Here is a 13,097-nt window from a genome sequence, read left to right as displayed (position 1 = left end):
GTCTGCTTTATCAATCATCAAGCACACTATAAAATTTCCATTTTAATAGGATTTGTACCTCAATTGAGGTATTACAGTTTTAAAGTTTTTAAAGTGAAAGCCAGCCCCACCCCTCTCCTGGAGTGGGCGGGGACAGCAGTTACATGGGTGGCTTTCCTTGTGACATCACAGGTCCTTCATGACAGGCTGCTGTCTGGCCACGCCTCCTTTCCCTTGCATCTTTCTCATTGACCAATAGGCTTGAAGCATTAAGGCCACGCCCCTATTCTGCATTCTAGTGTGGCCCTGGTTACGCCTCCTCTGGCTCAGTCACACAGCTACCTGGTAGGTGACTGGAGGTGTATAGTTGTCCTCGCCTGGATTGTGCTGATGTGGCCCCAACCCCACCGCCCTACCCATCCCATGATGTCCGAAGAAACCCCACAGATCAAATTGGCCAAGGCCAAGGAAAAGGTAAAACGCACCAGGTTGCGGCACCCCAACCCACCCCGAGGCGCCCTCTGACAGTCAAGCTGCTGCCAGAGTCTGTGCCACTGCTGAGGCACACCAGGCTGGGACCCCCCCCCCCTCACAGTGCCTCTGGGCTCCCCACACCCAAATCTTGTGAGCCAGCCCAACCCCCTCGTGAGTCCTGCCCCTGCCCTCACCAGTCACCCCAGGGTGACTTTGAGCTGGTGACTCCCAGGGCTTTCCACTCCATACTCTGCCCTTACCTCCTGCTACCCCAAACCTGACCTCCTCGGGCTCTTTGGGCTCAGGTCTCCAAGGACCTGGGTGCCCCAGAACCTGCCCTCACTAGTTGCCCCATGGTCACTTTGGACAGTTGACTCCTGGGGCTCCTTGCTCCATACTCGGCCCTCACCTCCCACCACCCAAAGCCTGACCTCCCTGGGCTCTTTGGGCTTGCATCTCCAAGGACCTGGGTCCCAATCCTGTGACCCCCGCCCCCCAATCTCAAAGCAGCAACTTGGGCACTGCACTCACGTGTCCTCCCCACCAGTCCACTGAGGAGTGGAATGTAGTGATGTCACAGTCCCTCTAGGAACTGTCATTACTGCCACGAGACCGGTCTTTGGTCTTAGGACCCAGTCCCCTAAGTGTTCTTGCCCATTTCTGGTTCCTCTGGTTGTAGCACAGGTTTCCAGCTGGAAGGGGATTGGGGACTGTGGGACCTAGGAGAGAGAGGTTTCAGGCTGCCTTACTTCCTTAATACAGACACTGACAGTGTGAAAAGCCGACACCTCCCCCATGAGCTCAACACATTGACAGTGTCTCTGGGTGGCAATAGGAGAACGGGTTTGGTTTGGTTTTCTCCCAGGCTTCTACTCTCCAGAGAGACTCAAACATTGTTTCTGAATTCTTCACCTCAGATTTGAATTGTTCTGGGACAAGAGTGCCCCTCAGTCAGTGGTTTCTGGAGTAAGATCTGCCTATCTTCTGTGGAACAGATCTTGGGAAACTGAGCTTGACAGCTTGAATCTTCCTCATCTCATCTCCACCTGGGGTACTTTGAGTGCCACAGGATAAATATGGGGTATCTTTCTGAAGCATCAGTTTCCTTTGAGTCTACTGAGAGACAAAACATTAATGTCCTTAGGGGTGATAGTCAGATAAATTTATAAGAATATATAAGACTTCTCTCTGATATGAGGGTTGGGTTGTCCTCTTTCTGTTAAATTCCCAGATTTCACAGAAAGGCTGCCTTCTGCCATTAGGATACATTAATACAAATTTTGAGAGGTAGTGGTGCAGTTCTTCACACTAACAGACATGTGAGGATGTATGACTCTAAACCACACAGTGTTTAGAGTACAGTTCCTGCCTACTTAATATTTGCTTTTCTACCTCTGCCTCTGGTTTTGGTCCCTGGCAGCTGCTGAGTTGTGGCAAAATCCCAGAGCTCAGAGCCAGAAGACTTGAGTTTAAGTTCCATTATTGCCTTTTGTTTAGCCATGCTATCAATCCCTCTCAGTCACTAAGTGATTGTGACAACACTTCCTACAGTTGTTGGTGGCATTAAATCAGATGGTGTATAAGAGTATTTTGTATAAACCGTAAAGCAGAATGTGACTGTAGGAGCTTGTAGTTCTCATGAGTATCACTGCTCTTCCTTTCCACAGTTGAGAGACGCTCATCCCCAGGCCAACCCTCGTGTTGGTACAGGAGCAAGCGACACCAAAAAGAAGAACATAAATAATGGCGCTAACCCTGAGACAACCACTTCTGGTGGTTGCCACTCACCTGAGGATGTGAGTCTTGGCTGGCCAGGCTCCTGGGGACAGAGGGCCCAAGGGGTGGTGGAGGGTAATTGTTAAGATTGTGGAAGATCTCCCAGGCACTAGTTAAGAATTCTGGGTTTGAATCCTCTCCATCTGCTGGGGATATGATTTAGGGCAAATTCCTTGAGCTCTTTGGGCCTCTCTTTTCACATCTACAAAATAGGAGTGGTGTGGTTTGACCTACATTGGTGAAGTTTAAATGAGATTTGTCATTGCTGTTTTTATGTTAATCCCTAGTCCACGGCCTGCTGTAAAGTTTCCTTCTCGGGCTTGCGTTTCCTGAGGTAGAGTTAGAGAGTATCAGAGGTTTCTGTTAGCTCTGAGAGTCTGAGAGTTAAAGGCCCACTAGAATGGAAACCTCGGGGCCAAGGGCTCCTGTCTGCCTTTTCAGTCCTATATCCGCACTGTGAAGAACCGTCCCTGGCCCGTATGTGCTCAGTCAATGTTTGTTGAATGAATGCACCTTTCTAAATCACAAGCTGGCAGAAGGGTGGGCTTTTCTCACACTCCGTCTCTGAAGGTTTCTGTGACCGTCTGTTCGAGAGAATCTAGTTTCGGACTTTCAGTTCTGTGGCTCTGGGCAAAAACCAACCAAGACCCAAATCCTTTTTCTTTGGGAGCTGAGGAGAGTTTACCAGCTGGTGTTCCCATTGGGTCTAAGAACTTTACCTTTAAAATCCATCCCTGGCCCCTGCCTACCCGCTTCCTGGCCTGGGGAATAGAGTCGAGGGGGCCACCCTCAGTCACCTTCCTTTCACTCTTCCCCACAGAAACAACAGAACCGAGCTCAGCTGGAAGAAGTAACGTGATTTCTTTGTTTACTCACGACATGACTGCTGGGTTTGGAGGGCACTCAGATGTAGAGGCCCCAGTCTCATCTTGCCCACACCCAGCCTGGGGAAGAAGGCTCACCCTTCAGATTCCACCCCATCCCCACAGGGTTCCTGATAACCTGGTCCCATGGGTGGGCCTGTCCTGGGGCAGTGGTGCCATTCTGGGGGCATGTCTCTTGCTGTGCCATCTCTGCCTCCCCCTGGTAAGAGCTCTGTCTTCCTCTTTCTGTAGGAAAAGAAGGCAAGCCACCAACATCAGGATGCCCTAAGGAGGGAGCTAGAGGTGAGTGGAGGGTGGAGAAGGTTTCTTTGCTTCTCTTTCAGCACTTGCTTGTCTTTTCTCCCAAAGGCCCAGGTTCATATCACACAAATCCTTACATTTCAGAAAACGGAGCTTCAGACGGCACTCTATTACAGCCAGCATGCTGTCCAGCAGTTGCAAGGTGGGAATCCGGCACCCTGTCACCTTAAAACCTGGCACTTTGACAGGCCTTTACGGGGAGTCCTTTGGGCCGCATCTGAATGTCTCTCATTCCAGGAGAGACCAGGGATCTGGTGTGCCGTCTCCATGATTCATGGAACTTTGCCGGAGAATTAGAGCGGGCCCTCTCTGCTATCACTACACAGAAGAGGAAGGCAGACAGGGTGAGTCCAACCACCTGCCCCGTCCCCTGGGAGCGCGGCTTCACAGATGGAGGGGTGAGCCTAAAAGTCCCTCCTGTCGGATGGAGTGTCCTGCTCAGAAGACAGCATGGCCATTTCTTGCTGCTTTTGTGTGTGGTGGTTAGAGGCTGACAGGGGCTGAGTCGGCTGCTGTGGGTGAGTTGGGGGGTGCTGTGGGGAGCGAGCACTGGACATAGAGCTCGCAGGCCAAGTGCCCACCCTGCCCATACTTGGCTGTGGCCTTGGCCAAGTCCTAAGTGGCGGTTAGGGTACTTGTACCATAAAGGTACAGAAGAGTAGCTTGAGTATGTTATTATTTGTGTTGAGAGAGGGAGCCTGTGTGTGTGTGTGTGTGTGTGTGTGTGTGTGTGTGTGTGTGTATGTATTATGGTAATATACAATAAACATGTTTGTAAGGATTCATAAACATCTCAGGAGAGAGGAACAGTGTTGGGGGGAGATATTTCCCTTCTGTACTTTCTGAGTTTTGGACTATTCGAACGTATCATCCTTTCAAAATGTCAACAAAGGATTAATGTCCTCCTTCTTACCTGTGCCCCTACCCCCAGTGAAAGAATGGGCTTAGAGAATCAGATATACCTGGGTGTTGAAACCCCAGCTCTAAGTGATCTTAGGCAAGCACTTAACCCTTAATACCCCATGTTTTTCATCTACACGATAGAGGTAATAATGGTAACCGTCTCCTGTGGAGGTTGTGAGGATTAAATAGGATTGTTAGCGCAGTGCCTGGTGAAGCACTCAGTAAAGGTTCCAACAGTGGTAGTAATAACAGTAATAACAACAGCAATATTATCTGATGTCTCTGGACCCCTGTTAGCCAGCCATGAATTCAGTCTCTTTCCCTGTCCCTTCCACCTTTACTGAGTTCTTTGAAAAACAAATGAGGGCCGGGTGCTCTGGCTCATGCCTGTAATGCCAGCACTTTGGGAGGCCAAGGCGGGCGGATCACCTGAGGTCGGGAGTTCAAGACTAGACTGGCTGACCTGGAGAAACCCCATCTCTACTAAAAATACAAAGTTAGCCGGCTGTGGTGGCACATGCCCGTAATCCCAGCTAATTGGGAGGCTGAGGCAGGAATCGCTTGAACCCGGGAGGCGGAGGTTGTGGTGAGCTGAGATTGCGCCACTGCGCTCCAGTCAGGGCAACAAGAGTGAAACTCTGCCTGAAGAAAAAAAAAAAAAGAAAGAAAGAAAGAAACAAAACAAAACAAAAAAAGAAAAACAAATGACACTGTGGGCTTGGAAGTGCCTTGAGAGCATGTCAGGTGTGACTGGGAGTGGGGAGTGGTGTGTGGAGGAGTCACTGTGGCTGCTGTTCCTGGTCGGCCAGCCGCTCCTCTGCCTGCTCTATCCTGACTTCACCCTTCTGTATTTGCAGTACATCGAGGAGTTAACGAAGGAGAGGGACGCCCTGAGTCTGGAACTGTACAGGAACACGTAGGTTGGGGGAAAGTGGGATGGGAGGTCTGGGGGCTCTTAGCGTAGGGGGTGTGCTGGGAGGTGGGGGTACAGGTGGGCATGGTGAGAGGCTCATACAGGTTTTCACGTGTGCACAGGGAAGCTCTAGTGCCGGCTGTGCCACTGACTCACGGGGTAGCCTCAGGCAACTCATGTCTTCTCTCTGGCCTGCCACCTGGGACTTTTAATTCCTGGGGTCCCTTCCAATGCCACGGTTCTGTGGTTGTGGGGTGAAAGCAGAGGGTTGATCACCAAAGCGTTCCTTTCTGTTCTTCGTTCATTCCTTTCTCTACTGTCTCTGGCCATAGCATAATCGATGAGGAGCTGAAGCAGAAAAATATCAAATTAGAAGAAAAACTTCGACTTCAAGAGACTCAAAAGTCTGACATCCAGCTCAACGTAAAGGAGCTAGAAAGGAAGCTGGAGAGGGCCAAGCTCCTGCTGCCACAGGCAAGTGGCTGCAGCCCCGGGGGTTGCAGGATCCCCGTCCGGCTGGGACCATGGTCTACGGATCATGCAGGGTATGGGGAGGCTCCAGTCAAGAGCTAGAAAATTGGGGTCCTTGTTCTGGTCCCACCATAGAATCCTCCAGAGTGTGCTAAAAATCTACAAAGTGGGGCCCTGCCTGGAGAATCAGAATCTCAAGAGTTAGGGCTTAAAAATATATATTTTAAAGGATCATGGGTGAAAACCATTGTTTTATAGATTACATTTATATGGGTAGCTCATGAGTCTGTTCCTTCTGAGGTTCAAACCAACACTTTCACTATTCCAGCAGCACCTGCAGGCGGAGGCTAACCACCTGGGTAAGGAGCTTCAGAGTGTGTCAGCAAAGCTCCAAGCCCAGGTGGAAGAGAACAAGTTGTGGAACCGCCTGTACCAGCAACAGGAAGAGAAGATGTGGAGGCAGGAGGAGAAGATACAGAAGCAGGAGGAGAAGATACGGGAGCAGGAGAAGAAGAGGCAGGAGCAGGAGGAGAAGATTTGGAGGCAGGAGGAGAAGATACGGGAGCAGGAGGAGAAGATACATGAGCAGGAAGAGAAGATACGGGAGCAGGAAAAGAAGAGGCAGGAGCAGGAGGAGAAGATGTGGAGGCAGGAGGAGAAGATACAGGAGCAGGAGCAGAAGATACGGGAGCAGGAAGAGAAGATGTGGAGGCAGGAGGAGAAGATGCATGAGCAGGAGGAGAAGATACAGGAGAAGGAGGGGAAGAGGCGGGAGCAGGAGGAGAAGATGTGGAGGCAGGAGGAGAAGATACAGGAGCAGGAGCAGAAGATACGGGAGCAGGAGGAGAAGATACAGGAGCAGGAGGAGAATATGCACAATCAGGAGGAGAAGATACGGGAGCAGGAGGAGAAGATACACGAGCAGGAGGAGAATATACGAGAGCAGGAGAAGAAGAGGCAGGAGCAGGAGGAGAAGATGCGGAGGCAGAAGGAGAAAATGTGGAGCCAGGAGGAGAAGATACGGGAGCAGGAGGAGAAGATGTGTGAGCAGGAGGAGAAGCTGTGGGAGAAGGAGGAGAGGATGCGGGAGCAGGAGGAGGAGATGTGTGAGCAGGAGAAGAAGATGTGGGAGAAGGAGAAGAAGATGCGGGAGCAGGAGGAGAAGATGTGGAGGCAGGAGAAGAAGCTACGGGAGCAGGAAGAGAAGATGTGGAGGCAGGAGGAGAAGATACGGGAGCAGGAGAAGAAGATCTGGGAGAAGGAGGAGATGATGCAGGAGCAGGAGGAGAAGATGTGGGAGCAGGAGGAGAAGATGTGTGAGCAGGAGGAGAAGATGCAGAGGCAGGAGGAGAAGATGCGGGAGCAGGAAATGAGGCTGTGGCAGCAGGAGAAGATGCAGGAGCAGGAGGTGAGGCTGCAGGAATAGGAGGAGAGGCTGGGGGAGCTGGGGCGGAAGGCTGAGCTCTGGGGGAGCAGGCGGAGGTGGTTGCAAAACCCTGGAGATCATACAGAGCGACCTCACCATAACTTAGCAGATGGTTCCCTCTGCTTTTCCACCAGTCTGTGGCCTACAGTTTAAATGGTGGGAAGAAGGGTGTGAGATTTGAGGCTGGGGAGGGAGGCATGGGCCTCTAGGCAAGGGAGGCAGTCACTTAGGCCTGGAGGAAGGGGCCGGGTGCCAGGGGCCTGGGCAGATAACAGAGCCCCACTGTGCCCTTGCCACCCTGTTTATGGGCCCAGAATCTGGAAGCCAGACACTACCTACCCTGGTGCCTATCCTGCAGGTGGAGTTGAAGAGCCAATAGCCTCAGAGTCTGCAGCAGCAGTGAGACCGTTACCTGGGTCACCTGCAGCAGTACGTGGCCGCCTATCAGCAGCTGGCCTCTGAGAAGGAGGCTCTGCCCAGCTGCAGCAGCAGGAAGCTCAGGGCAAAGTGGTGGTCGAGATGGCCCACCAATAGTTGCAGGAGACCCAGTTGCGGGAGTTGATGAGGGTGGGGCCCTCAGGGGGACGACCTGGCAGCCTTTATGGCTTCTCACTCTCTTTCCTGGCCCCTTAGGAGCATCTGAAAGCTGCCATCTACCGAGCAGATGACAAGAAGGCAAAAACAATCTAAAAGCCAGCAGCAAGGCCAGGAGAAGAGTCAGCCGCCATTTAGAATATAGTCTGAGCACAAACCTGAAAAAAAAAAAATTATTTATTTTAAATTGTGGCAAAATACTGGTCAGGCGCGGTGGCTCATGCCAGTAATCCCAGCAATTTGGGAGACTGAGGTGAATGGACCACCTGAGGTCAGGAGTTCCAGACCAGCCTGGCCAATACAAAAATTAGCCGGGCATGGTGGCGCATGCCTGTAATCCCAGCTACTTGGGAGGCTGAGGCAGGAGAATCGCTCGAACCTGGGAGGCAGAGGTTGCAGTGAGCTGAGATCGTGCCACTGCACTCAAGCCTGGGTGATAGAGCGAGACTCCTTCTCCAAAAAAAAAAAAAAAAAAAAAAAAAAAAAAAGTTTCTTCCTTATCTTCCTTACATGTATGTTTCTATTGGTTTTTTTCTTGTTCGTTCTCATTTAGTCTTGTCTTTTATGGCATTCCTAGTAAACTTTTATCTGCTTCCAGAGAGTATTGACTTTGACCTCATGGCACACAATTGGAGTAAGCGCAGATCACCTTCATCTAGTTTGGGACTAAGCTGGTTCAAAGCAGGTTTTAGTTTTTGTGACGGCTGGTCTATTTTTTATTCATTTAGACTCCTAGGGGTGACCCTTCTAGGGTCCCCACCAAGGTCCCATCTCCTTACTGGGACCCAAATTCTCATTAGGTCATTTCAGCCCTGTGAGTGCCAAACATTCAGCTGGGCTCTCCAGCCTCTTAACTACCACTTCAGACTCAGTTTCTTAGCCTCTTAGCCCTCTACTGTTAACCAATCACCAAATGTCGGAAAAGCACTACAGACTGTCAAGGTCACCTCCTTGGCCTGGTCACTCAAGTCCTGACTGAGGTCTCCAATTACCTTCAAACAGTTGTTTTTGGTGGGGGGCACATTTTTGTCCAGTTTCTGTAACTGCTTTTGTGGGGAGGCTAACCTATAACAAGCTACTCTGCCTTCAGTGAAAGTTGAAAACCTTCATCTGTCTTCTTTTTTTTTTTTCTTTTGAGATGGAGTCTCGCTCTGTTGCCCAGGCTCCAGTGCAGTGGCGTGATCTCTGCTCACTGTAACCTCTGCCTCCTGGGTTCAAGCAATTCTCCTGCCTCAGCCTCCCAAGTAGCTGGGACTACAGGCCTGTGCCCCCATGCCTGGCTAATTTTTGTATTTTTAATAGAGACAGGATTTAACCATGTTTTCCAGGCTGGTCTGGAGCTACTGACTCAGGTGATCTACCTACCTCGGCCTCCCAAAGTGCTGGGATTACAGGCGTGAGCCACTGCATCCAGCCCGTCTGTCTTTTAAAAAATGTTTTTAATTTGAGGTATAATTTATCTTCAGTGAAATGCACAGATCTGGTATATATTTTGATCAATTTTAACAAATGCATTACCCATGTATCCCACCTCCTTTGAAGATATAGAACATTCCTATCATCCAGAAAGTTCTCCTGTGCTTTAACCCTGTCCGGCACTCCCCCAGCAGCTGATGAACGTGCTGAGGACATTGGTACAGGATTCTGGCCTCCCCAAAAGAACTGCTTTGACAAACCTGCTTGCCTTACCCAGCACTAAGGACAAACAAACTCTGAAAATAAATGCCCCTTCCTGGCCCAGCAGCCCACAGCCTAATATTTATACCCCAGCTTTCAGAAATGTCACTCGCCTGCTGGTTCACCCTCACTAGGGTGGCAGCTGCACAGAAGCAGCTGGGCTCACCATTAAACAAGAAGCCAATAGCTGGACAGTGACACTCAGACCCCAGCCTGGGTGAGCCTGGCTGAAAGCCCCCTTCTTTCAGGTCCCACTGTGGAGAGAGGGGGTGGAGCATACACAACTCTACTGCCCTCCTCATCCTCCAACTGTGCTTCCTCCTGGGAGAGGGAGCTGTTCATTAATTTGGCCAAAACCTTCTTGAGGGCTGTAGGTTTGACAGGCTGGGTGTGTGGGGGCCACTGTGCTAGAGAGAGAGGCTGGTGTATCAGAAGGCAGCCACCTGGCCAGAGAAGGGTCAATGCTCTTGGTGACCTCCTTCCCCTGGCTGGACACAGCGCCCTGCATTCTCCATATGTGACTGCTCCCCTCAGAGCTGCCTCCAGGGGAGGGGTTCTAACCCTATGGGTGGGGACATTGTGTTAGTTTACAGTGGGCCACGGCTCCCTCTGACATCTCCAACTCAGAGGCAGTGGAGAGAAGATGAGAAATTCCCTGCACCTCCTCCCTCAGCACCCACCTCTGCACACATCCACATACGGAGACCCTGACGGTGGTCCCTGGGAGTGCCGCCATCTGTGCCTCCTTTCCATGCCTGCAGCAGCCATGCCCACTCTCCAGACCCTCACCCTCCTGGCTCAGTAGAGGCTGCACTGCCCTGGGTCCTGCCCCTACACCTGGGCCGCTGTACCCGTCCGTTCCCCCAGTCGGGTTCTTATTTCCTCCAACAAGTAGGAAGCCTGTAAGGTCACCTGCTGAGCAAGCTGGGGGAGAGAGTAGGGCGGGGCTGGGAGGATGAGGAGGAGAAGCTTATGGTCGTGCTGGAGACTCCGCGGAGCAGAGTCTATGCAGGGCCATTGGCTGCCTAGACATTGGCGATCCCGCTCCCACCCTCATTTCTTCTTTAACAAAATCATGACCTCATTAAATATTGGACACCTATAAACCTCATGGACCCTCCTCCAGCCTCCCCACTATGCATTGGTGAGTCTAAGTCAACTCTAGTCATTTCATTCCTCTGGACACTGATTGCCTGGGGCTTGGGCATGAGCTGCCTCTTCACCTGAGCCTGAGCCACAGGTGTCCTCTGTAGCTACCAACTGATGCACTGGGCCAGGGGGAGCTCCGTCTCGATGGAGATGAGCTGTGAAGAGCTGGTGGCTGGGCAGATCAGGTTGTTGTAACGGGTTTTGTTCAGAAGGTGGTCCATCTGCTTATGCTTGGCATGGGCCACGTGGCAGTCCCCTGGGTAAACACAGAGACATGCTGGATCCTTGAGCAGCTGTCCCCCACTGCAACTGACAGCTACAAAGTGGGAGCCGAGAGGGCCAGGGAGCACAGTCACCCCGAGGGCCGGCTGAAGCAGTGAAGGCGCTGGCAGGCCTGGCTCTCCCTGGGGACTTCAAATGACATTCATGACAGAGCTCAGCTACCTCCTCCCATGCCACACCTCTTCCTCCTCCTCCTCCCTCGATCAATGAACAGCATTCCATGCTCCACACATCTGATACAAAACTGGGTGTCTCTTCCAGACTCCTCCCTTGGTTCATTCAAGTGGCCAACAAGTCCTGTCTGTCCTCCCATCTCCACGGCTACAGCCATGTCCCTGCCTCCCCCGCCCTGTCCACCTTCTGGTCTCTCCACCTGCACTCTATCCCTGCCATCCATGTGCCATACAGTGGCAGACTGGTCTTTCTACAGCACACTGGACTAGCGCTCTTCCCTGCCCACAGCTCTCAGAGTTGGAGGTGGAGTTGAAACTCATGGTTTGGCATTCAGAGCTCTTTCCCCCTTGACACTGGCTCATCCCGAGTGCTCACAGTGCAGGGCAGGAGCCCCTGACTCAAATGTGGGTTTGGTGCACAACTGGGTCTGACATGGTGATTTGCCTATGAAACAGGCCTACAGAGTGCAAGGTTTCTCCGAGACACCAAATGGAGGGTCCTGCTGGCAGCTGGCTCCTGGTCTGGAGCTTCAAGTCGAGGTCTCGGCTCAGAGCCACATTCAATAACCAGCTGAAATGCAGCCTCCTGCAGGGAGCTCCTGGAGCTTCCACAGCCTCCGATCTGCCCCCCTGCATACCCCAGATGTCTTTTGCCAAGTGGCGTTTGGTTCTTCATGTCATCTCCCTCCCATGTCTGGGAGTAAAAGTGAGGTGCAGGGGCTTGAGCTTGTGTACCGTGGTGTCTTAACGGAGAATGTGTCAAGTAGAGTGGAGGCTGCTTGGAAAGAGGGGGACTCAGAGGACAGTGAAGAACATGTGACCAGGCGAGCCTGGGAGCAGGAAAAGAGATGAGAGTGAGCAGAGGAAACTGCTGGGGCAGGGGAGTGGATGGGAGGATCAGGGAATGAGGGGGCTGGAGAGGTGGGGTTGGGGATGCTGGCGAGGGGCTGCCTGGCTTGCCAGGCTCAGGAGTCAGTTACATCCTCCCACAAGGGCCAGCTCACCTGGTCGCCCCAAAGCCCTCCCTCTGTGGGTGGGGCCAGAGGGCCCAGAACATGGATGACCCAATTGAGCAGGACTGAGGTGGACTCAGGTGGTGCTGGGCTGGACTCCTGGCTGTGGGGAGCAGCCGCCACCCTGCCTACTGCATCCACGTTCCAACTCGCTGCCTATCTGAGCAGTTGCAATATTGGGCACCTTATGAAACGTGCTCCTGGTGCACCTGCTGCCTGCTGCCCCTCCTGCAGAGTGCCCGGGCTCTCCAGAGGGGATTCCTGTGGAGGCTTGGACTAGATTCTGAGCCCTGCCTCCCATACCCAGAGCTGCTACCCCAGAGGCCAGCTGCTTGAGGACCCTGGAAGCCTGTCTGTAGCCGTGGCTACAGCTGGGTCCATCCCACAGCCCTTCTTTAGTGTGTCCATTTGAACGGACCGCTCATTTCATAGGTGTGTCTGGCATGTCTAAGGCAGTTGTGGGGTCAGAATCTGCAGCTCCCAGACCCCAGCCCTGCAATAGTAGGAGAGGCTGGACCCCACATCTCTGAAATCCCACCGGGCAGCTGTGAGCGGGCTCGTGAGTCCAGGGCTGCTCTGCAGGCTGTGGGGCTCATGTGCCAGTTTTGAGCCCACCTGATGTGCTCAGGTTGCTCACCCTTGAGCCTGTCCTGCCTCTCAGGCATTCGGCTGACCCTGAGGGCCTCTCCCTCATCTTGACCACCAGCTAAGGGCTCTGACTTGGAGGTTCCCAGAACCTTAGACCATTTGGCCCCCTCCCCCATTTCTCAGCTGAGGAAACTGAGACCAGAGAGGGAAAGCAACTTTCTCAAGGATCCCCATCAAGTCAGAGGCAGAACCGAGTCTAGGAGGCTCTTCTCGACAGAGGTTCTCCCTGTCCCCTGAGCCTTTTTTAGTGCCTCATTAACTTCCCTGTAAGGAGACTGCCCTGCCGAGGCTGGAAATGGTGCTGTCCAGGGCGGTGTGTGCCCGTGACTGTGCCTGTGTTTGTACTTGTGAGTGTGTATGGGGGTGGGGATGAGGGGTGGAATAAATGACAGGGATGCTGGGGCTGGAATGCACTCCGCCTCACCTCAAAAAGGG

The 13,097-nt window shown here is 52.5% G+C and overlaps 1 protein-coding gene and 1 pseudogene across 1 annotated transcript; one reads left to right on the top strand and one right to left on the bottom strand.

Moving 5' to 3' along the window:
- The first annotated feature begins 402 nt into the window (after nt 1-402).
- Nucleotides 403-7,317, top strand: LOC115897501 (golgin subfamily A member 6-like protein 1). Its single transcript, XM_030930486.1, has 9 exons — nt 403-453; nt 2,121-2,249; nt 3,345-3,395; nt 3,462-3,555; nt 3,651-3,757; nt 5,174-5,232; nt 5,562-5,703; nt 6,029-6,201; nt 6,244-7,317. The coding sequence occupies exons 1-9, from the start codon at nt 403-405 to the stop codon at nt 7,124-7,126; spliced, it is 1,689 nt and encodes a 562-aa protein (XP_030786346.1). The 3' UTR covers nt 7,127-7,317.
- A 2,911-nt stretch (nt 7,318-10,228) lies between these two features.
- On the bottom strand, nt 10,229-12,708 carry LOC115897544 (annotated as a pseudogene).
- Nucleotides 12,709-13,097: the final 389 nt, after the last annotated feature.

Source organism: Rhinopithecus roxellana, chromosome 5 (genome assembly GCF_007565055.1).
Source record: "Rhinopithecus roxellana isolate Shanxi Qingling chromosome 5, ASM756505v1, whole genome shotgun sequence".
In the NCBI taxonomy this organism is placed as follows: Eukaryota; Metazoa; Chordata; class Mammalia; order Primates; family Cercopithecidae; genus Rhinopithecus; species Rhinopithecus roxellana.
Note: the sequence above shows the minus strand (reverse complement) of the source record. Positions and strands in the feature narration are given on the sequence as shown.